General features: G+C 46.7%; 1 protein-coding gene across 2 annotated transcripts; it reads right to left on the bottom strand.

Annotated features, from left to right (window-relative positions):
* Positions 1-400: 400 nt before the first annotated feature.
* PER1 (period circadian regulator 1) lies at positions 401-18501 on the bottom strand. 2 transcript variants are annotated; one of them, XM_020966440.2, is made up of 23 exons: positions 18327-18500; positions 14226-14679; positions 13880-13978; positions 13573-13727; positions 13111-13232; positions 12419-12620; positions 12139-12190; positions 11758-11900; positions 10957-11035; positions 10523-10629; positions 10088-10241; positions 8629-8743; positions 8374-8505; positions 8032-8134; positions 7757-7925; positions 7452-7579; positions 6753-6929; positions 5579-5812; positions 2924-3537; positions 2216-2381; positions 1816-2017; positions 1400-1550; positions 401-1263 (listed from the first exon to the last, which is right to left on the bottom strand). In XM_020966440.2, exons 2-23 carry the CDS (start codon positions 14504-14506, stop codon positions 1066-1068), a joined length of 3783 nt encoding a protein of 1260 aa, XP_020822099.1. In that variant the 5' UTR covers positions 14507-14679; positions 18327-18500; the 3' UTR covers positions 401-1065. The 2 variants fall into 2 exon arrangements, with proteins under 2 accessions (XP_020822099.1, XP_078011780.1); XM_078155654.1 differs by lacking the exon at positions 6753-6929 and having other exon boundaries at positions 18327-18501.
* Between the last annotated feature and the right edge of the window lie 5541 nt (positions 18502-24042).

A 24042-nucleotide genomic window follows, 5' to 3' on the forward strand; every position in this document is an offset into this window, starting at 1 on the left:
CAGTCTCAGTTCTGCCCTCACCAGCTGTTTGGCCTTGAGCAAATCATGCCCTGGGCCTCAGCTTCGGCCTCCATAAAAGGGAGGAGATGGGAAGAATCTCAGGGCCCTTTCAGTTTCAACAATCTATGAACCTATGAATATTAGGATTTGGAAACTAGTCTTTTCTACATACCATGCCCCTCCCTTCAGCTAATTGGTTTCTTCTCTATTCAGCTGTAAACTCCACAAGCCCCAGCCAGCTCAGGATTGGTACACTCTTGCACACACCCCTCCCCCAATTAGATTATAATCTTGAAATTATCTGCTTGGCAGATATTTAAATTTTTGTCAAATTGAAGACAACTAAAGTGACAACAGAAAAGCCCAGGTTCCCCAACAGATTTCATGCCACAATGTCAAGTTACAGGTTTTCCATTTTATATCAAAAGAGACAGACATGACTATCAAAAACACAAAAATACACTAAGGGGAGTGGGGCACAGATGAAGACACCTGGGTCCCGCCCTATAGGGCGGCAGCACCAGGGACCCATAGTCCTCTACTTTCCCCAACCCAAGAGAGCTAGGGATCTGGATACCGAGGTCCTGCTTGGGCCTATGCCCAACCTCTCCCTTCCCCCCTCTCCAAGTAGGGGGTGGGAGGGAAGCAGGCCTTTGAGAAGACAAAGAGAGTTCCCGAATAAATAAGTATTATTAGAATTCCCACATCTGAAGCAGCAATCAGTATTCCTGCTCAGCTGGAATTTAGAAAAATATCCTACTTTTTAAGCAGGATTCATTCTTTTGTTGGTGGAATTGTCTCCAATAAGATGAAGAGGGAGACAATATTTCTGGCTGGTCCCTAAAAAGCCCTCAGTTGTCCCTAAGGAAGAGGCAGGACTGTGATTGTTTAATTAGAAAGGGCCAATATTCAGGGGTACCTATCCCTGGCTTCCTGAAAGGCAGAAGCAAATCTCAAAATTGAAATTCGTTGTTGTCTTGAGGATGAAGCGTTTCATTTGTTCCTTCCCCTATCTCAATGACAGAGGTAAGACCAGGACACTCTCAGTGGCCCCGAGATGAGTGTTTAGCTGGTGGTTTTCGGAGCAGGTAATTCGGAAGTAGATGTCTCCCCACCTTGCTCCTCTTCATCCATGGCTGTGTCTGGGGAAGCCCCACCCCCATCCTCTTCCATTGGCTCTAGCCCCAGTCCATCCATCTCAGGGAAAAGTGTGTCATCTGGGTACTGAGGATCTGGAGTGCTGCTACCACAATCCACACAAGCCTGGGGAGGGAAGAAGACAGTGTTAGGATCTCCCAAAATCTCTCTCACTAGTTCCCCCCTTTGCTTCCCACTCCTAGAGTGTTACCCCATCTCCCTAAGACCTTCTTGTGCTTCTGCCCTAACCCCTCTTTCTCACCATCACATCCAGGGCCTGGGGCAGCTGGCCCTTACGCACCCAGGCATGCACAGCACCCAGCTCCCTACGTTGCTCTTCTGAAAACCGAGGCTGTTGTTTTTGCATGGCCCGAAGCCTCTCTCGGTCCCGTTGCAAAACTGAAGCCATATCCCTACAAGATGGGAAAGGATAGAGTAAAGTTGTAAGTGTAGGGTCTAGAAATCAGACCTGCTCACATCTTCCAGTATTTAGGAATATGTGGGTGTCTCCTCCCCTTAAGACCTTACCAACTCTCTCTACATAAAACTCCACTTGCCCCTGCCCTTACCATCCTCTGACTTTTCCCTCCTCATATTTTATTCCTCTTTCTTCTCAAGTCCTCCCCCTTCTGGGACTGACTTTCCCCTTCCTCCTTTTGCCCAACCCAAGTTTCTTACCTAGACGGCACTTGATAAGTCATCATGACCCTATGGTCAGCATTAGCCATGAGTAGCCAGATGGGATCCTGCAGAACATACTTAATGACCTGTTCCCCAGGTCCTGCCCCTGGGTCCACCCCAACCTGGGTCCCTGTTGGCTCAGCCTCAGAGGAGTCTATGCTCCCAAAGTACTTGCTGGTGTGGCTGCTCTGGCTGCTGCCTGAGGAAAAGAGAAAAAGAAGAGTCAGAGAAGCCAAGTCTTTCTGTCTTAAAAGGGGAAAAAAGAGAGAACCAGTGACTTCAGGGGAAGGGAGGGACATGGGTGGAGAGCCAGGATTATTCATCTTAAGGGAAGATGACCAAATAATGTCCCCCTCCTAAAAAAGGACTCCCACGAAAAGAAGGCCCCAGTACTTACGAGTGATGCTGGCTGAGGTGCTCCCACCACGGGAGCCAGAGCCAGAAGCCAGGGAGCCCGATGCAGCTGAGCCGGTGCCAGATCTGGAGTCCTCCTGGAGCAACAGCTCCAAGAGGTCACTGGAGCCTGACAGTGCATCCTGATTAGAGGATTCGTTCATCTCCACCTAGACAAGTGTGGGAAGGGGACCAGAAATCAGAGGCTCAGACTTGGTGATGGTGCTGGTCAAGTTCTTCCCCTTCACGCCCCTCCTCTCCTTCCTGAATAGTCAAGTGACCCCAAACTCAGTATCCCCTCCTCAATTCAAGAAGCATGTCTTAAGCAACATTGTGGCACTGGGGATACATGGACAAAAAGAGGAACAGTCCATGGCCTTGAGGAATTTGAGGAATTGACACTCTACAGTCTACTTTTTCCAGATTCTCAGGCTAAGCAGAAAAGACGAAGGGACAAGAAACAGAAATGGGAGGAAAAAGGGAAAGAGAGGAGGGAGGCAGAGGTGGGAAACAGAGAGGAATGTGTGTGTGAGGGGGGGTCACTGGAGAGACAGACTGACATGAGAGTAGAAGGGGAAAAAAACTGAAAGGGGATGGAAAATAAGAGACCTCAACAGATAGATACAAAGACCCAGAATTAGTTACCACCAGGGAGATAGAAACAATTAGAAGGAGATATGATAAAGAGGAAAATCTGTGGGAAGATGCTTACCAGTCCAGCTTCTGGCCGTGTAGCCTCCTCTCCTGGAGGGGGTGGTCTGGGATTACTCCCGGGCTCCCCAACTGTTGCTCCCCCTTCTCCCCGGGCAGTCTCCTCAAGCTGAAGCAGATTCAGCTGGAGTGGGGAACTGCACCGTGAGTTGAACAGGGGTGAATCAGGGCATTGGGGAGGGCTAGGTGGCATAGGAGGTAAAGTTGGGGAAGGTGAACAGGGTGCTGGGGCAAGAGGCCTATCTGACAGAGCCTGAGGAACCCCACAGGGGTAACTGGTGGGGGGAGAAGGGAACAAATAGTTGGGTAGGACTAAGGCCACCATAGGGGCTACCAAGGGGGAAGAAAAAGGTGAAGGAGATGGCGTAGGAACTGAAGGTTGGGGGCAACCTCTGGTTGAAAAAATGGGGAGGGGATAGGTTTGCACCACTGTTGGGAAAGCAGCAGATGTGGGTGGGTTGGGTTGAGAGGGCCATGGAGTGGTGGGAGGTGTTGGGGAAGGATGAGAGGTATAGCCAGGAGCCTCAGTCAGAGGAAGCTGATGGTGCCTAGAACGTTTGGCTTTTGATTTGCCATGGTGGCGACGGCCAGGAGGAGTGGGACCATGGCAGCAGCCTGCGAAAGAGCAAGAGAAAGCGAAGTTAGTGGACTTGCCGCCTCTTCTGGTAAATGCCCCCTCACCCACTACTACCATCACAATGACCATTCATTCAGGCAGTACGTCATGATTTACATAGCAATTTCTTCACAACGGCCCTGTGGAGTTGGAACTTCAAGTATTAGTTTTTACAGATGGGAAAACTGAGGCTAGGAGGGATTAAATGTCCTTCTCTAGGTCACACAACTAGTAAATATTGGAATCGATATGTGGATGCTGGTCTCCTGGCTTGAAGTTCCACGTTCTTTCCACTTTAACCCACTGCTGCTACTCTGACAAGCTGGAGTCACAAAAAAGGAACTGAGACACAACCTAGGGAAGGTCCAAAAACATCACTTTCCAGTTTAGATGGGTGAGGGGAGCAGTTCTAGGGAGACGAGGGGCTGAATTAGAAGAAGGCTTCAAGAGAAGCATCACAGGAGGCAGGGAAGAGAGGTGTGAATGGGGATTCATTAAGAAATAGTAAGAACTGTGAGGTGGAAAATGGATATTTCTTTTTGGATTTAAAAAAATTTTATTTAGTATTTTATTTTTCCTCAATTACACGTAAAAACAATTTTTAACATTCGTTTTTAAAACTTTTGAGTTCCAAATTCTCTCTCTTCCTTCCTCCCCACCCTCCTCATTGAGAAGGTAAGCAATTAGATATAGGTTATCATGCAAATATATTCAATATAGGTACTTCATGCAAAACATATTTCCATATTAGTCATGTTGTAAATGAAAACACAGACCAAAAAAAAACCTCAAGAAAAATAAAGAAAGTATTAAAAGTATGCTTCAATCTGTATTGACACCATCAGTTCTTTGTCTGGGGAGAGATGGCATTTTTCATCATAAGTCCTTCAGAGTTGTCTTGGATCACTGTATTGCTGAGAACTGCTAAGTCATTCACAGATGATCATCTTACAATATTGCTGTTACTTTGTACACAGTACATTTCACTTTGCATCAACTCATGTAAGTCTTTCCAGGTTTTTCTGAGAGCATCCTGCTCATCATTTCTTATAGCACAATAATATTCCATCACAATCATATAGCACAATTTGTTCAACCATTTAAAATGGTTAATTTTGATTACGTTAAAGTTTTTATATAATTAAACCAACGTAGCCAAGATTAGAAGAAAAGCAGAAAATTGGGGGGAAATGATGTTTTTAGACAGTTTATCAGATAAAGGTTTCATATCTCAAATATATAGAGAACTTTGTCAATATTGTAAGAATATGAGTCATTCCCCAGTTGATAAATGGTCAAAGGATATGAACAGGCAGATTTTGGATGAAGAAATCAAAGCTATGTATATTCATATGAAAAAAAATGCTCTAAATCACTATCGTAATGGCATACTACCATGCCAAAAGAAATGATGAGCTGGTTAGCTTTAGAAAACCATGGAAAGACCTGCAGGAAATAATAAAGAGTGAAATAATAGAGCGCCGGCGCTGGAGTCAGGAGGACCCGAGTTCAGATGCGGTCTCAGACCAGACACTTGACATTGACACTAGCTGTGTGGCGCCAGGCAACTCACAACCCTAATTACCTCACCAAAACAAAAATTGTGAAATGAGCAAAACCAAGAGAACACTGCATACAATAACAGCGATATTGCTCAAAGAACAATTTCTTAGGTTTTCCTCTACTAATAAAAACCCTTCCATTATCTCCTGCTGCAGCCTAGGACCCTTCCCCTCTAAGTGAGAAAGCAGGAGAGGGATTGGGGGTGGGGTTGTTTTCTTTCCTCAAACCACACATTCTCACAAGTTGGGATTCTACCCTCTCCTCCAAACCCATCTAACACCCTCCTTCTTATCCTGGGCTAACCTCGTCTCTCTTCCTAACCCACCACCCTTTAGTTCCTATGAACATGAAGTTACATTAGACCTCATGCTTCCTCAAGCTGGACACTCTACAAGCAACATTGCCATTTTAGACATCGCCTCTTTCTGTGATAAATTCAAGAGCTGCTAGTAGGGAGAGGCCCAGAGGTGAAATTACCTCGATCAACCCGGGGTGAAGGCCCCATGGAAGGGCTGTCAAAGACACGGAGTCTGCTGAGATCCCGAAATCGGGTGAGGAAGGCTTGTTCCTCCTTCTGTGTATGAAGCGACAGCACAGCTTTGGTCAATCCCACGGGGCGGTAGGCATCAGGAGTGGGGTCAGGAGCAGCCATTGTGGGGCTGGGAGCTGGACCAGAGGTCAGGCCAGGCAGCTCCTCCATCATGACAATATCTTGAAGAGGTCAAAAAGAAGTAGAGGAGAGTTCAAACAGGATTCATGCCTCACATAGTCATTCACCATTTTGACTTTACTCTCTCTCTCCTCATTTCTCAAATATGCCAAAGCCCTTACCTCTCCCCATCCTCCTTATTCCATAGGGTCCCACTTTCCAAGTCAACATCCTAACTCCTTTTTTACCCACAAGAATCATCATCTTCCCTCCTCCAAACACTTCAGTCTGAGTGTTTATATTGGTCACATGTGGGACGATGAACCTTGGGTCCAGCCCTTTGGAGGAGGGTTTCTTCCCTGTGCAGAGTTCTCTAGGGAAAAAGAATGTTCTGGCTCATTTCAGCAGTTTTTATCCTATTAAGAAGGTCTCCTTATGACATCACTTTTTCCATTTCATTATGGGGTTATACTTTTATTTTTCCAGAGTCATCACTGGAGGAGACTCTGGCATCATGATCCTATTATCTTCTCTCCAGTTCTAGCCACTGTCACTTCTCTGATCTTTGATCTCCCTGCTCTCTATCCCAGTAGTTTTAATGGATAATAAATTTATGAAAAAAGAGAAATGTAAACAAAATGGGTAAGGGGTAGAGATTGGGAGGAGGGAAAGGCCACAGATAAGAAGCCACAGCATACAGGGTTAAGTTCTGGGGCTAAAAGGAGAACTCCTTTTAAATTGATGGGAGAAAAGTAAGAGCAAGGATTAACTGAGAGGTTCAAAAAAGGCAGAAAGTTCGGGGGAAATGCCAGTCAGGACCCCAAAAGATCCCCATTCCAATAAATTGATCCAGAATTATATTAGAAATTATCAGAACACATGGGGGCGAAAGAGGAAAAACAGAAGAGCAAATATTCCACTACAAAAGTATTGGAACCTAGAACTTGCCCAGCCAACCCATGACTCTAGCCCACCCCCTTCAATAACCCACACCCCCCATACCCGACTCCGGGGGCTTCTTGTCTCCTACATGGACGATAGTAGAGCTGAAGCTACACTGACTGGTGATGGATACCACACTCTCCGCCTTATTGGCTAGGGTGAGTGGGGTCAGTGGACCTCCCACCACTGGCTCCTTCTGGAGGGGGGCCCCCTCCTGAGACAGCTCTTCTGGTGGATCTGTGCAGAGAGACAAGCACCAGTTAGGAGGTGCAGTGGGATGAAAGTGGGTATGGGAATGGGAAATGCATTAATGGAAGAGGGCAACAAAGAGGGAGCAGATCCCAAAGTGGAAATATAAAGAGACCACCAAAAGGGTTGGGGGAAGTGTGGGAAAACCATCTCCATGAATGTATGGGGAAGGGAAAAGAAGAAGACCACACAGAAAGAAAACAACATCAAGGGGCCGAAAGGGAAACTAGGGGAAGAAACAAGGAAAAGAAGAGGATAAAAGATGGCCACAGATCAGACAGAATGTGTTGCTAGGAAGAGGGGAAGAAAACAGAGCAAGATGGCATGGAGTCAGAAATCAGACAGGGTGGGTGGGTAGAGTTAGGGGGAGATGAGAAGAGACGAGACAGAGAAACACTAAGTAGAGAGAAGGATCAGAAAAGAAGAGTCCCATGTTGGGGAGGCTGGGGGAGGAAAGCAAATGGTTAGGGACCCGGGGAAGGGCAAAGCTGAAGTATATGGCTTCTTTACCTTTCTTGGGCACTCCAGAACCCTGGCCTGCCTTCTGTCTGTCATCATCAGATGTGGAAGATGCTGTGTGGGATGAGAAGGCACATTTCCTCTTCACTGTGTTGGGGACATTACAGCTCTCCAGGTAACTGAGGGGATAGAGAGAGAAAATGAACTAAGCTGGAGCTGTATGTGGACAGACGTGGAGTATGGTTCATGGACAACTTAACAGAATGATATAAGGATGATAAGAGTGAAAGATGGGGACAGGAAAAGGTAAGCCATCCTAGGGGAGTTAGAAGCACTGAGAGAAGTAGTATCCATACCGGATGATGCTGTCCAGGCAATTGATCTGCTGGTAGGAACAACTGGATGGCTCTTTTCTCTCTGAATCCTCAGGGGTAGTACTGACCGCAAGAGGTGGAACCTGGTTCGAGCCAGGGCCTGGTTCCAAGGGTCTGCCCGGGAGGTCCCTGGTCTTGAAAGTATCTGGGGCTGGGAACAGCAAAAGTAGAAAATTATGGTAGGTGTGATTGTTCCTCAGAGATTGTCCCTCTTTGGTTTCCAGGCCCTGTCCTGCCAAGCCTAGCCATTTTCTCACCTGTGCATGGGGCCCAGTTGGGTTGGGACCGAGAATCAATGAAAAGCTGTTGACCCTGGTGCTTCACAAGATGCACATCTTTACAGATCTGCTGGAATGTCACCTGGAAGGGAGGGCCATAGAACTGGGATTATTTGGGATATACCAAGAAAGAATACACTGTGAAGAGAAGAGAATGACACTGAGACAGGCAGCCAGAGACAGACAGTTGGTGAGAAAAGAGAAAGATTAGGGGCCAGAAAGAGGTAGCAGCCAAACAAGAATGGTAACACCGATTATTTTATTATTATTATTAATTATCAATACCATCATCATAGAGGTACGAACAGGGAGGGCACTCACTGGAGCAGGGGGCCCAGGATGATCAGTGTCTCCACCATTGCTGTCGCTGGATGAGCCAGGGCTTAGAAAGGGACCTGGAGAGGTTGGAGGGCCTAATCCACACATCCCTGTGGGACTCATACTGTGGACTGGCTGGGGAGGAAAAAGAGAAGAAAGTAATGAGAAAGCTTAAAAATTCCAAAGCTGGGGGCGGGGGTGGGGGTCGTCTAAGCCTGCAGCAGCTCTTTCATTACAATTCCATCTATTTCCTCTCACCTGTAGCAGCAGTCGGTGGATCTGTTCTGAGAGCTCCTGGATGTCTGGGTCCATAGCTCTTGAGGGGACTGGGACAGGGGCTGGTGGAGTGAATACATCCTCATTTAGGGGAGCCCTGGGGAGGAATAAACAGAGAATCAATTTACTGGGGAAAATACAAGTTCACAGATATATACTCTACACACACACACACACACACACACACATACACACACACACTCTAAATGGCAATCAGGCACATGTGAGGAAGGATTGGATTCCAGACAAGGGGAATGGCCTGGGCACAGTGGTAGGAGATGGAATATCATGTCTAGGAACAGCAAGCATTTTGGCCACTGCACAGAGTATATGAAGGGGAGTAATGTGCAATTATCATGGGAAAGATAAAGCAGATAGAGGATGTACAGGACTTTACAGATAAAGGAACTTGGTTTAAACCAACACATTTGTACTTAATTCTATAGGCGACTGACAGTCACAAGCTTTTTAAGCAAGGGAATGACACAGTCAGTCCCTTAACTAAAGCATATGAATTTGACAGGTGTTTGGAAACAAGGAAATCAATTTAGGAGGATCAGTCCCAGTGATGAGGGCCTGAATTAGGGTGGCTATGGAATAAGTAGAGAAAAGGGACGCAAGAGATGCAGAGGTAAAATCAAGAATATTTAGCAAATGATCAAATGTGAAGGGAAAGGGAATGAGTAAGAGGAGTTAAAGATGACTCCTAGACTGAGAATGATAGTACCCTTGACAGAAATATGGAAATTAGGAGGAAAGGTAGATTAAGGGGGAAGATGGTCAGTGCTGTTGTGGACATGAGTTGGAGATGCCTCAGTAGAGTTTCAGGTAGGAATATACAGCATGCATGTTAACAAAGCAAGACTGAGGTTCAGGAAAGAGATATGCGTTGGATATATAGATTTGAAAGTTATCTTACATCAAATTAAAGCTGAATTCGGGTGAGCTGCTGAGATTAATGAAACGACATAGAAAGAGGGAAGGACCAAGGATTGGGGTGCATCCAGGAGTAGAAAGGTCAGACAGTAGGAGTTATTTAGGATTGGCAGACAGAAAGGGATGAGGGGTGATAGGACAGTCAATAAGAGATTCAAGAAGAGAAGTTATCATAAAGTTGAACTAGTAAACTAAAGTGCCTAGATTTTGAAGGGGAGAAAGCAAGGCTAGAGCAAAGATGACAGCTTGACAAAGCAGTGAGGAATACTCACCAGAAGTTGTGGTGAGGATGGAGAGTAGGTTTAGAAAGGATGAAGGACAGGGAGAGATGGAGAGAGTGTGAAGCTAGAATACTGAAGAAGGGCTCCTGATTCCACCTTTTGCCACTTGCTTCCCAAATTCTTCAAGTCTGCTTAACTTTTTGGATCCTCAGTTTACCCATTCTCCAGTTTATCTTCCCTCCCTCTCCCCACTCCATCATTCCTTCACCCTACAGGATACTCACGTTCGAACTTTGTGTCGACCCAAAACAAAGGCCACTTTTCGGCTCCAAGGATGGACAAAGCCAGCCCAACTGGTGTCCATGGTGACATATTCCCCATTTCGGGCACAGAAGCGGATAGGGGAGTGGTCAAAAGGTTGGCCAGATAGCTGCAAAACTGCAGGATGATCAAGAGGGAAAATAAGTTGGTGGAAGCAACAAAGGAAATAGAGTTAGCTGAGGGCTGTAATACAGGGAGAAAAGGCATGTCAGAGGCAGAGGTGTGCAGAGAGAGGAGCTGCTAGAAAAAAAGGAAGAAAAAGCAAAGAGCTAGGCAGCAACAAGCAAAGATTAAGCAGTCAGAGAATAAGGCCTGAAGGAGACAGCAGAAAAGAACAGCATCATGCAGGAAAGTGCTATCAAGGGGAAAGAAAAGGATAGGCCCCTTTGGGGACTTACTCTTCTTGTGGATTGCCAACATGAGAGGTCGGTCTTCAGGGTGTAAGAAAAGGAGCACTGGTGCCCCCAGCAGGTCCTGGGGCAAGTATCCCAGCAATGGGGCAGCCCTGGAAGTTGAGGCATCATTGAAAGAGACCTCAGTCCCAAACTCTTGATTTTCCATATTCCCAGGGGACCCCACTGTCCAGTCCTATTTAGCTCCAGGAACTTTTGTTATTATTCTAACCCCACCTATCTTCAAGGATTTTGGCACTATATCAGACTGCTTGCCATCTTGCAGAGGGGAGATAGGAGGGAGGGAGGGAAAAAAAATTTGGAATTCAAAATCTTATAAAAAATGAATGTTGAAAAATATCTTTACATGTAATTGGAAAAAATAAAATACTATTTAAAAAAAAGATCTTGACAGTAAGTCCCTCTCCCTAAGGCTTCACCTCTCATCTACATCTTGGAACAGACAGCTAGGTGTGTGCCGTGTCGTGAAGATCCTCTTGTCTGGGGGAATCCTGGGAGCTGGAAAAGGCAGGAGCGATCATCATCAACTGGAGTGTTCTCTGGCAATAACTCCAACACCAACCTCTCTCTCACCAAACAACTCCACCCTCCCTAGTCCTATATCATTTCCGATAGCCTCTGCTCTTCTTCTAGAATCACATCTTAGAATTTGAAAATAATTCAAGGGATTATCTGGTTCAATCCTTTATCTTGAAGCTAGGAAGGTCTTATTGGCCCCCCCCCGTACAGGTAAGGCCACTGAGGCACATGAGGCTATTGGACTTTCCCAAGGGCACAGAACTAAAAATGAGTGAGGTCAGATTAGAAAACCAGGCCTATGTTCCAATGACTCTTTTTTTGTGTGTGTTTGTTTTGCTAGGCAATGGAGTTACGTGACTTGCCCAGAGTCACACAGCTAGTGAGTATCAAGCGTCTGAGGTCGCATTTGAACTCAGGTCCTGCTGACTCCAGGGCTGGTGCTCTATCAACTGCGCCACCTAGCTGCCCTTCCAATAACTCTTAAGGAAAAAAAAAAACAACCAATGGGAGACAAATTCACCACCTTTCAATGGTTCCTTCCATATTAGAAGCCTGATGCATTTTCTGTCACACATAACTGGATCTCCTTGGCCACATTTTATGCCCCTGATCTTTACTACCCAATTCTTTCTTGATTTCCCCATTCTCTTTGCCTCTTTCCCTCCCTGGATCACCCCTCCTCAGTACTGCTTTCTACTTACCCTCATAGCCAGAGTGGATGCGTTCAGCAATTAGCAGACAGCATGGCTGCGCTGGGGCTCCATCTGAAAGCTGGATTTTAGTCACATAGGGGGTCAGTCGAAATGGCTGGTATCGGGCACTTGGTTCCCTATCTGGGCCACCTCTGGTTTCAGGGGAAGATGTGAAACAACGAGCATCACAGGAGGAACCAGGAGAATGAATAGATCCCATCTCCCCCTACTCTCCCATCCATGATGCTCATCCACCCAACCACCTTAGACCACAAGCTCATGGCCCCTAAAACCAAGAGATAGCTATGAAGACAAATAGCCACTAAATAAATAACCTTCCTGCTACATTTCTGTTCTGCCCACCTTGCTCTGTTCTTTTCTTCAACTTACCTGATCCTGCAAAAGACTGATTTCTCCTGTGTGAAATCCATGGGGCCTGAACCTGGGGAGAGACAGTGAAGTAGGATCAGTGCCATCTCCAACTCCCAGACCACTTCCCTATGCTAAGAGATCTCTAAAGGCAGGGATGCTGAACCCCTTACCTCCCTGGCTAGAAATCTAAGAGTCTAATCAACTTCACTCCTACCATGGTTTCTTGCCCTTGCTCTACTATTTTATTGCACATTTCACATTGGCCCCACCTCCAATCCAAGATTTCCCCAGTCCTCACCGGCAGAGGCCCGGGAACCCCACGTGGGCAGGCGAGAGGGGGCAGTGGAGCCATAGAAGACACCCACATCCTGGGGGGCCAAGAACTCTGAGAATCGGGCACCCCGGAAGACTTCTCTCTTACAGCGTAGAAGAACAGCTGCTTGATCCGAAATGTAGACAATCCGGCCAGTGAGAAAAGAGACAGCCACGGAGAAAGTATCCTGGGAAGAAGAGAAAGCACAACCAAAAAAGGCCAAGGTCAGGAGCTGGCCAGCTCCATCATCAATAGAATGTTGTCCAGTGAGGGGAAGGAAGAGTAGGGAGTGGGGTTAAAGAGAAAAGGAAAGAGAACTGAGAGGCAGGGAGAGAAGGAAAGGAAGTAGGGAAGAAACACGCATTCATATAGCACTTACTACGTGCCAGGCATCGTGCTAAGCACTGGGCCAATATTATCTCATTTGATCCTCATAATAACCCTGAGAGATAGGTGCTGTTATTATCCCCACTTTATAGTTACAGCAGACACCAGAGAGGTAGGGACCAAAAATATGGGAAGGGAAAGTCAAGACAAGGAAGGTAGAAAGGAAGAGGGAAGAAAAAGAAGCAACTAAGGTCAGGACTAGGGGAAGGGGAAAAAGACTGGAAAGAAAAAAAGAGAAGAAGGAGAGAAGGAAAAGGGAAGGAAAAGGACTAGATGGGTCTAGGGCTGACCTGATTGCGAAGCGTATACTCAGACGTGATGTGTTCTAACTCCTCCAAGGTATAGCTAGACATGTCCATGGAACAAGGCTGTCCTTCCTCCAAGCTCCACTGCTGGTAGTAATCTTGCTTGGCTGTAGAGGAGGTGAGGTTAAGGTCAAGAATGCCCCCTTCCCGTTGCAGTTGTAATAATAACAAGAACAATAATATTAACAACTACTACTACCGACTTTTATGTAATGTTTACTATGTGCCAGACACTGTTCCTTTGAATCCTGCAGGCCTCTCCTTTTCCACACCTAGCCTGTTGATTCCCTCGTCCCCTGAATTCAACCCCTTCTACTGCTAGGCCCCTCTTGAGCCCATTCTCACTTCTATTCCCTCTATGTCCCCTACTTCCTTCCAAGGCCCTGGATTCTTTGCCAATACAATCGCTGCTCTACAGTCTAACATCAATACCAAATTTTAGCTTACCCTGGACTTGTTTAACACAGGCAAGGGCATATTGCAGGGTGGCCAAAGTCCCCGATCGGCCTTTCCCTCGGCGTTCTGGTGGAAGTCTGCGTTTCAGCTCTCGGAGGGCAGTCATCAGCTCCTTCTGTGTTCGTGCTCGGGCTGACTGTTCACTGCTGCAGAGGAGGAAGGTGGTAGAGGGAACAGGAGATATCAACTACCCAGAATGCAGCACCCTATTACCTACAGGAGTAAATATAAAGCTCTTCCTCCAGGCAGATGTTCTCCAGGATTACAGGTATATTCAAACCCCTATCCCCACCATTACCTGCAGCCACTAGTTGATGGGTTATCCTGCTCAGAGCTGGCACTCAGGAGGCTATAGGCAATGGAGCTGCTTGGAGGGGATGGGCTCTGAGAGTTGGTGCTAGATAAAAAGACAGAAAAGATAAAGATAAAAGTTTAGCCACTCATCATCACACAGTAGGTAGCATCCTGGTATCACAAGAACCTACTAACAAAAGCCAGCTTCTGCCCCCTCCCAAGCTCTCTGACTGCCATTTTCCTAAGTTTCTGATTCTTTCAAGTCCCTAGATCCCTAAGCCACTTCCATATCCATTATTCCCATCTCTCATTATCCCTGGGTTCCATCACCCCATCATCATTCCTCTTACCTCTTGCTGCTCTCTGTCGTCTCCAGCAGAGCAGAGTCCTTCCCATGGCCTGAAGAAGAGCTGTGAGAACTATGCTGGGAAGTACCCTGGGACTCCGGTCCATTGGACTCATTGCCACTCGAACCATTGCTGTTTGCATCTGTATCATCCGCGAGGCCAGGACCAGGGCAGGCTCTGTGTTCGGGGGGCCCAGGGGATTGGGATCCCCCTGAATCAAACCCTTCACCAAGCCCAGGGCCTGGTCCCCCTGCCCCACTGCCTCCCTCAACAGTGCCATTCATGGTGGTACCATGGGGAGGACAGGGGGAGAAAATCAGTGAAGGGGAAGAGGCCACCACGAGGGAATACAACAAGGCCCTTAAAGGCAGGAGTTTCCTCGGTCAGGGAGAGAGGAGGGAAGAAGTGGCAAAAGGTGAAGTCAGTGAGGACTGTGGGGAGGGACCACTGCTGGAACCTGGAGGATGGAGAAAGAAGGGAAAAGAAGGAGAGAAAGAAGTCTTCTCAACCTCTAGCACTTGGTTTTTCCACTCTACCTCTACTCTGGCAGCTGATCATCCTTCCCACCTCTACCACATAAACCCAGGTGAAGCTCAGACTTGGGGTAGCTGCCTTCAGGCCACACATGTCATACCCAAAGGTGTCCCACTGTCTATTCCCCTCAAGCTCTTAGTCTTCTCTCTCTGACTCTACTTTCTTTATTGGTATAGCAACAGATCCTGCTCTGGACTCCAGGGAAGGTTCTTCTCTAAACATATATACATTCATCACAGATCATAGGCTTTAGAGCTGGAAGAAACTAGAGTGCTAATTCAATACTCTAATTTTATAGATGAGGAAATGGAAGAGTCTAAACAATTTGCTCAAGGTTACACACAGCCAGTAAACAGAGCTGATATGTGAACACAGGTCTTCTGGCTCCAAATGCAGTACTACACAAATGTATATACCATGGCCTGAGAAAGATTATACTATCTATAACTAATTTTGTGAACTTTAAAGTCCTATGCAAATGGGACATTCTTTCCCTGCTGATTTTCAGTAATGCTTGAAAAACTCTATTCCAGGACAGACTGAGACGGAAGGGACGCTGAAAGCTGGTAGGTTAAAGGCGGTGGAGAGGAGTCAATGTGGCACAGTGGAAAGTGGCTCTGGAGTTGGGAGAGCTGATCCTCACTTCTCACACTTATGACCTGTGTGACCTCTTAACTGCCCAACTGAATGACATTTCTCTTCCTTCTTCAGCTCTCTGCATCTATTGACACTGATGATCTCCCTGCTCCTCTTAGACACTCTCTCCTCCAGGTCTTCCTGACACTGCCCTCTCTTGGTTCTTCCCCGACCTCTCTGACCACTCCTCCTCAGTCTCCTTTGTGAGAGATTCATCTAGGTCACTCCTGCTAATCACAGATGTCCTCCAACAATCTGTCTTCTCCCTCCACACTATCTTGTTTGGGGATCTCATCAGTTCCCATGGGTTCAGTTATCCTCTCTATGCAGATGATTCCCAGATCCACAGATCCAGCCTGACTCTCCTTCTCGACCTCTAGCCATCCACTGCCTTTTGAACTGGATGTCTCTCAGGCATCTCAAACTTAACATGTCCAAACCTAGATGACTTCTGTTTATCTCCAAATCCTCCCTTCTTTCCAACCTCAAGGGCAACACTGTCTTCCCAATCGCCAGGCTCACAATGCTCACAATCACTCTTGGCTCCTCACTCACACTCACCCTACACATCCAATCTGTTGTTAAATTTTGCTCTTATCTTTACAATATCTCTCACATATGTTCCCTTTTCTCTGCTTATTCAACTGTCACTCTCATCACAGTACCTCTGGACTACTCAGTCATCTTGAGTCTCTCCCCACTGAAATTCACCTTCCATTCAGATGCCAAAGTGATTCTCCTAAAACATAGATCTGACCCTGCCACTCTGCCCCACCCTCAAACTCCAGTACTTCCCTATTACATCCAGAAACATATAAATCATCTGTTTGACATGCAAAACTCTCTAAAGGCTCCTTCCTAGTCCCGATGATCCAGCCACACTGGCTTACTTACTGCACTCCTCTTTGCATTAGCTGTCCCCATGCCTAAAAGGTTCTCCTTCCTCACCTCCACTGCTTAGTTCTCCTCACCTCCTCCAAGGCTCAGCTCAAATCCCACCTTCAGAAGGAGGCCTCTCCTTACCACCTCCTGCCTACTCAAATTATCTTCCTTCTACTGTATATCTATATCTCTATGTATACCTTGTATCTACTTAGTTATTTACAGGTTGTCTCCCGCACTAGAATGTGAGCTCCTTGAGGACAAGCAGATAGCATGCACTTAAGGCCAGTCATTCAACCTGCCTAGGCCTCAGTTTCCTCATTTGTCAAATGAGGGGATGGGACTAGATGATCACTGACGTCCCTTCCAGTTCTTGATCTGGGATCTTTTGATCCTTTCTCCTGAGATTCCTGAGACAACAAGTCTGGTCCCGGGGAGGGAGTCGAATGTGAGCATCTCCCCTCAATTCTCATTAAGGTACTGACTTTGTGATTGGGTTATCTGTAGAGAAGAATCCACCTTTATTTGAAAGGGGAGTGAAACTGGGAGAGTAGCTCCTATATTTAGGACTCGTGGGCTAATTTTATCTTGGGAGAGGGAAGGAGATTGGGGGTGGGGCTGGAGGAGGGGCCATCTCCAAAGCACATGCGCACACTCCACCAGCCACATACTTCAGCTAAAGGCCCTATCGTAACCAGGGAAACCCACGTCAGAGGCTGAGCTCAGCAGTTGCTGGAGGAACCCAGAGGCCCTGAAGAAGAAATGGAAGAGGAAAAACAGGGTGATTGCTTTTTCTTCTTTCCTCCCATTTTGTGGGGTAAAGGGGATCCCACCCCAACCCATGTGCCTGCTGCAAACATGTGTAGAAGTAGAAACATGAGCAGGAGATGTGATTCAAATGCAGCCTGGATGAGACCCCAAAGCATTCCTAAGTAACAGTTAGTAATGGACGTTGTACACAACCCTCACCTCCCACATCCCTCAACTACTTTAGCATACACACCATTTCAAGTGGGGAGTAGGAGCTATGGTAGACTGTGCTGCCCGAGTCTCTAAAAAGCAGAAATAATGGAGATTTGGGGGGGAGGGAATTGGGAGCGGATTGGAGAACTTTGGGAAGGGACAGGATGGATGCGGAGGTTCCAAGAAACTCAGCTAAATCTCTACCTGAAGAAGATAACCTCTATCCTCTCCTCCACAAGATTCTCAACCCCAAACAACCACGGATTATGTTAGTGGCTATTTTCTTCTCCCTATCTCCTAAGAATTCAGCTCTTCTTTCCAGAGCCTCCATAGATTTCCCCTCTTCCTTTTCTCTAGCTCTTCTAAAACCAAGACACTAAATATCATTAAGGCTGGAGCAGGGCATAACATAGCAAACCTTTATTTATCTGTCTAGCCTCCCTTTCTGCCCACCCACCCCCGCTTTTTGTCTTCTAACCATGTTTCTCTCTCAACCCCAAGTATTTTCGAAACCAAAGCCAGGAGAAGGAAGAAGGCTGCAGCCAATAGCAAGAACTAGGTCTGGGAACGGGATGTTCTAGCCTTAGCCTGAGCTGACATCACAACTGGCACTGGGCCAGGGATGGGGGAGAAACTGCCAAAGGGAGTTCCTGGTGCGGTAACAAAGCGAGGGTGCAGAAGAGGAAGAATCCAGTGGAGGAATACTTCTGGGGGTCCTAAGAAAAGTTGAGACTCTCATAAGGGCAGTTGTGAGCCTGGGATAAATAGGCTTCTTAAAGGGTAACAAGGGTCATCGAAAAAATGGGGTGGGGGGGGAATCAAGAAGATGAGTTGGAGAATGAGAGACTAGATTCCTGAAGAAAGGAGTTGTAACTGTTAAAAAAAAACTCGTGCTGGAAGGCAATGGTTATCATGGTTTTAAGAGTCTAGCAGGAACATTTACACAATATTGGAAGGAATGGTATTGAGAGCTATTAGACACAGGTCAGTCATGCATAAGTTCTGGTGGGAAAAAGGAAGCTTGCCAAGGATTGAGGTGGGGGGAATATTTGGGGGTTCAGAGAAGAGACAGAAAAAACTAAGACTTACTTGTGAGGTACAAACCCTGGATTCTCAGAGGATCCCGGAAGTAGCCTGGGAGCAGAGGCCCCGAAGCAGAATGAAGGGGTGCTGCTGGGTGGGTCTAATCTCTACTGCCCCTACCTGCCTAGTCCCTTTCCCTGCCGGGGGTAGGAGAACTTCTCTAAAAGCAGAGAGGCGGGTTGCATAATGACAGGCATTGGCCATCACTGGCTTCCTGCCTGCTGATGCATAGGCCCTACCTCTGATTGGCTGAGGATCCCGGCAAGGTGCCTGGTTGGCCAGCCACCCCCACTGAGGTCAGGGCTGTTACACACACAGCTGCACGTGGACCTGGGTGCTGCCACTTGGGCGGAAGGACCCAGTACACTGGGATAATATACAGTTTTATAAAGCAAAGCCAAGACTAATGGCAAGTGTGTGTGTGTGTGTGTGTGTGTGTGTAAATGATCATGGCTTTGCAAGACTAGCTAGATGCCTTGATCTCAGAAAAAGGTAAAAAAGGGAAGGGGAATAGAGATTCAGAATTAGAATGGATAAGATACTGATTCAGTGGAGCACAGGAGAGAATACATCCCTTGTCAAGCTAATGAGGCTGTACTCTTCCACAGATTTCAACTACCACTTCAAGCCCCTTGGGCACCTGGGGCCAGTAAATTGGAGAGGCCTGGGGGAGTGGGAGGTAACCCTGGCTAAGACCCCTGAGTCACCTCCACTCAGGTATGCAGCCGTGGGCAGAGCAGACACAATGTAAGGGGCATCTCTAGTCAATCAGGAGTAGAAAAGAGCAGCTAGAACCAATGAGGTTTGATGCTTGTATGTGGGAGGGAGGAAAGGTGACCGGCAAGAGGCACCTAAAACCAATCAGAATATGGGACAAAACATGCCCTCCACCCCCACTAGGAAAGGCAAATGTCCCAATGGCCTATCAGAGAAAAGGTCTCTCCAGCTGCCCACTCAGTGACTTCTGTTCTCTGGTTCTCCAGGACACCACACTGAGGCTGAGAAAGCTGGGAGGTTAAGAGCAAGATGAAAGATAGCTATACCAGAAGGGCCACTGGAGGGGGGAAAGTGAATGGGGTCTGGAAGTAACCAGGAAAGCCAAAACATTCATTGCATCTTTTCAGATTTTGTAAAATGTATTGATTGGTTTTGCTGATTTGTTTTTTCTCTTCTTCCTCTTTTTAAAAATATGTGGAATGGTTCGGGGGGGATGACAAAACACATTGAAAACAAAAAGATATCAATAAAATTTAATTTTTTAAAAAAGAAGGGGAAAAGCCAGTGACAATACACATCTGGGTCCCCAAAGCTACAAAAAGAGGAGACTAAAGACCCAAGAAAAGGAGTGATCAGGAGTCTGGAAACCAGAAATAGAAGATATATATTTTTGAGAATGTCTGGGTACCAGGAATGAATTCAGGGCTTGGAAGGTTGTGAGAAATGAAGGTTAAGAGATGGAGAGGGAAGTATAGTACAGGTGCTAGAAAACTTTTAAGAATGAAAGTGCCCCCACCCCCGGAAACATAGCCATATGTGGAGAAGGCCCTAGAACTGCTGACATAACTAGGCATGGGGTGCATCAATCCCTCCCTGTCACATGTACTGAGCTTTCCTTAACAATGGTCTCCTTTTTATAACGAGGGTGAGAGGGAGGGATACAGCAGTCTTGAGGTCTCTTAAGAAAAAACTGAAGCTCAGAAGTTATCAAGTAACCCTGTCAGTCAGAAGGGAACAAAGAGAACCCAGGTTCCTAGAGGTCTGGTCTCCCCTTAAAGAAATTCCCTGTACCCCAACACACATACCCTACTACTGTTTCCTCTTGACCAACTTCTCTTCTCTCCTGGGACCCAGGTATTTCTATCCCAATCAGAGTCTCTAGCTCTCCACTCCTATTCTTGGCTCTTTTCAGAAACCTTGGTTTTAGGAATCCTACCACCTTCCAAACTGGATTCCCTTTCCCTCCCTCCCCACCAACCCATATTATAGCTTCCTCAGTGACCCAACTGTTATCAAATGAGATTATATTTGTAAAGTTAGCACAGTGCCTGGCACATAGTAGGCACCATATAAATGCTTATTCCCTTCCCCTTCACTTCCTCTCTCATAATCCTCCTCCACACTCCCTCCCTGCTGCCCAGTTTACTTCTATTCAGTCTCATTGTTCCCACAGTAACAGAGCCCTGCTGCCGTCAATGGAAGGAAAAGGGGCAGGTAAAGGAGTGACGTCAAAGCAGAGGAAGGGGGCAGGCTGCAGGCAGGGCGAAGTGGCTCAGAGAATGTGGGGCAGGGAGCCTGGAAGCTTGGAGAAGCAGTGGTTTGGGAGGCAGCCAGTAGGAGGGCGGTGGCCAGAGCAGGGAGAACATCTCGTTCTCTTGGCAGTCTGCCTAGGACATGCAACCGTCCTGTCCCAGCTCACTCTTCACCCCCTCCCTACCCCTACCCCCACCCCACCCCCTTCCTGTCCCAAAGCCAAGTGTTCCTGGAGAGACAGAATTAGGGGAAATGGGTGGCCAGCTACAGGACCCAGTTGTCAATCCTTCCCACAATGAACCACACTAGCTCCAGACCTTCAAGTTCTATCATCACTGTCTCTAAATCATACCACAAATTTGCTCATGTGGTCATAAAAAGGGTGTGGAAAGTTGGGTCCTACAAGCTAACAAGGCTTTGCTTCCTTGCCTTCCAAATGCCACCCCCACCCCCACCCCCACTTACAGTGGCAACCAAAGGTTATGGGACAGAGGTATAGGTACAAGATAAGAAAACCAAAGCAAAGGGCAGACAAAGTAACTGGAGAGACCTAGGAGAAGGATCAAAGGATCATATAAATATTCTAGCTGGAAGTGAGCAGAGCCCTGATGGAGAAGAGATTTGGCAGGAGGAGCATTAGGTTGGAACTGATACTAATTAAGTACTTGGAAGAAGATAAGTAGTTGGGAATAGGGCTGAGTTAAGGGGGTTTCCTAAAGAGAAGCCAAGGGTTTGCAGAAAAGACTTAGGACATTTGGGTCTTAGATACTGTCTTGATCTAAGTCCCTCACTCTTGCTCCTTTATCATATTTGTACATATGCAGGAACAATGAGAATTTCCCTCCCAGGTATAGGGCCAAAAAGGAGTTCCCTACCCTGCCTTTGGTTCTGTTCCATATCTAATACTCTGACAAAAGTCCTCAGCTCGAGTGCCCATGGAAGATGTCACTCACCTCTCTAATCTGTTCCTGAAACCCAGGTGTCCAGTCCCTCCCAGCCTGGGGACAGTGCAGTATGCTACTGTATGATACATCCTTTCCCAGACTCAGTAATCTGCCCCTTTGGCATCCAGTTCTTCCTTACCACACCCTGAAGGACCCAAGAAATTGTCTGCTCCCTTCTACCAGACTCCACTCTACTAAGAAGATAAACTGTACAATCTCTTTTCCACATTTATAACCACTATTCTCCTTTATTTGGAACCCAGCACTATTATTATAATTTTCTATACACTGACATGAGTATAGACCCCTCAACTGGGTGCTCAAACATGCCCTGGGATCTTGATATCATCACCCCCCCCACCCCAAAGCAAAATAGCTGACTGGACTAGGAGTTAAGACCTGGCTTCTAGCCAAAGTTCTGCCAAAAATTAGCTATGTGGCCAGGGTCAAGTGACTTACTTTCCATAGGCCTCAGTTTTCTGATCTGTAAAATGGGGGGAGGGGCTGAGATATTTTTAATTCTCCTTCTAGGTCTAATATTCTATTCATTTTATTATTACCTTTTCTCCTAAATACCAACATTTCACCTGGCAAATTCTCTTTCTAATCCCATAATTAAGGAATTGGGGTAAAAAAGTTATTCAATCTGAAAAAGTATTTCCCTTCTGTTCTCTAATCATGTCTCTCATATATATCTCCATTTTCCCCACTTTGCCCCAAAGATTCTGAGATTACCCCAATCAGCTCCAAACCTAAGACTGATAGCTACTTAAAAACTCCATTTTATTCAAGTCCCTACAAGCTTGGATATTAGAACCCATCAATATTGGATTCATGCATCCACTGAGTTCATTTCCAAATGTCCTAAATCTAACAGTATAATAGCATGCTCTTCCATGTTTCAGTGTTATCTGCTCCACTGTATAGGAGGTGTATATCCATACACACACATACATGTGTGTATAAATGGTTATCTCCTATGATACATACATATACATATTGTGTACACACACACACACACACACACACACACACACACACACATTTAAAAGAGACAGTATGATCTCCTAGAAAGAGTACTAGACTTGGGAGTCAGGAGAGACCTTGGTTTGAATTCTATCCCCAAGGCTTACTAGTTGTGTGTGGTCATACAGCAAAGTCATAATGTCTCTGAACCTCAGTTTCCTCATCTATAAAATGAGAATAATACCTTCTACAGCACCTATCACAAAGAGCTGTTGTGAGGAGAATAATAATAGCTAGCATTTATACCTTGATTTGCAAAGTTTGCAACGTGCTTTACAAATATCTCATTTTTCCAAATGAGATAATTTACATCTGTAAATCTTAAGGCTACATAAATCAACTATTATGATTATCACATTATCACAAACTCCAGCTTGATGCTGAAGGAACTTGCCAAAGTGCTAAGATGGTAACAAGACACCCTTTTATTCCCCAAATCTCTACCTTAATCAGTCTTTTGTCTAGTTTGAAGCCCACTCCAAGTCATTCACCTCTACCAAAAGACAAGTACTTAACCCACTCCTCTAAACGACCAACCATACATCTGAATCACCAAATCCCAGGTAATAATAATTATTATTATGGGGCAGAGGAGGAGGAGTTGAGTTGCTAGTAATCAATCCTACCCTCAAACTTCACCTACTCCTTGAAGTTTCTCCAAACCTGACAAGAATAATTTTTCCTGTCCCCGAACTTTTTTCTTACCTCTCATGCACTCATCATATTTAGCCCCATATTATATAATTAATTACCTGCTTACCTCTTCCATCTTCCCCCACTGGCCTGTAAGCTTCATGACAGTGGGGGCCGTGGGGTCTTGCTCCCACCTCCCCCACGTCATCACACAACCTGATTGTAACAGCCCTCACCCCAGATATATATCAACACCCCCCCAACACACACACACACACACACACACCCCTTTCCCCAATGTTATCACACCTCAGGTTATCACCTCCTCCCACGGAAACAGGATCACCCTTTGGAAAGGACCTGCAAGTCCCGACCCTGGGACTGTAGGCTTAGGTCACTCAACTACTTTGTGCCTCAGTTTCCCCCTCTCCTAGGTAGGTGGTTTAAAAGAAAGCCTCAGAGGCTGTAATAAAGGACGCGTTCCCCACAGATGTAACCTGCTTCCCTCTGCGCACACGCTGGCCGGTGCCCCACTCACCGCTCCCCCCGCCTTCAATCAGGTCCCGGGGCTCCGAGGATCAAGGGTCTGGGCTCTAGTACCCCTAGCACTCCTTCCTTACAAGGGTCCAGATCGGTGCCCCAACAGAGCCGGCGCAAGACAGCACCGCCCATCGGCTGGGACGCCACGCCCTTGACGCGCTCATTGGACTGGGCGTGCCGACCCATGCCCCAATCCTCGTGCCGCTGCCCCGCCCCCCCCTCCCCTTCCACGCACCACTGCCATTGGATCCCGTCAGCCCCCGCCGCCTCCTCATTGGTCCCAAAGAAGCCGAGCTGCGTATACTCCACGTGCTGTGGGGTCCCACCCC

Source organism: Phascolarctos cinereus, unplaced genomic scaffold (assembly GCF_003287225.1).
Source record: "Phascolarctos cinereus isolate Bilbo 61053 unplaced genomic scaffold, phaCin_HiC Scaffold_5;HRSCAF=322, whole genome shotgun sequence".
In the NCBI taxonomy this organism is placed as follows: Eukaryota; Metazoa; Chordata; class Mammalia; order Diprotodontia; family Phascolarctidae; genus Phascolarctos; species Phascolarctos cinereus.

Coding starts and splice junctions, on each gene's coding strand:
- PER1 (XM_020966440.2), bottom strand. CDS start 14,506: ATGAATGGCACTGTTGAGGGAGGCAGTGGGGCAGGGGGACCAGGCCCT. Junction 8,135..8,373: donor ATCCTGGGCCCCCTGCTCCA/GTGAGTGCCCTC, acceptor CCTCCCTTCCAG/GTGACATTCCAGCAGATCTG. Junction 7,926..8,031: donor CAACTGGGCCCCATGCACAG/GTGAGAAAATGG, acceptor TGCTGTTCCCAG/CCCCAGATACTTTCAAGACC.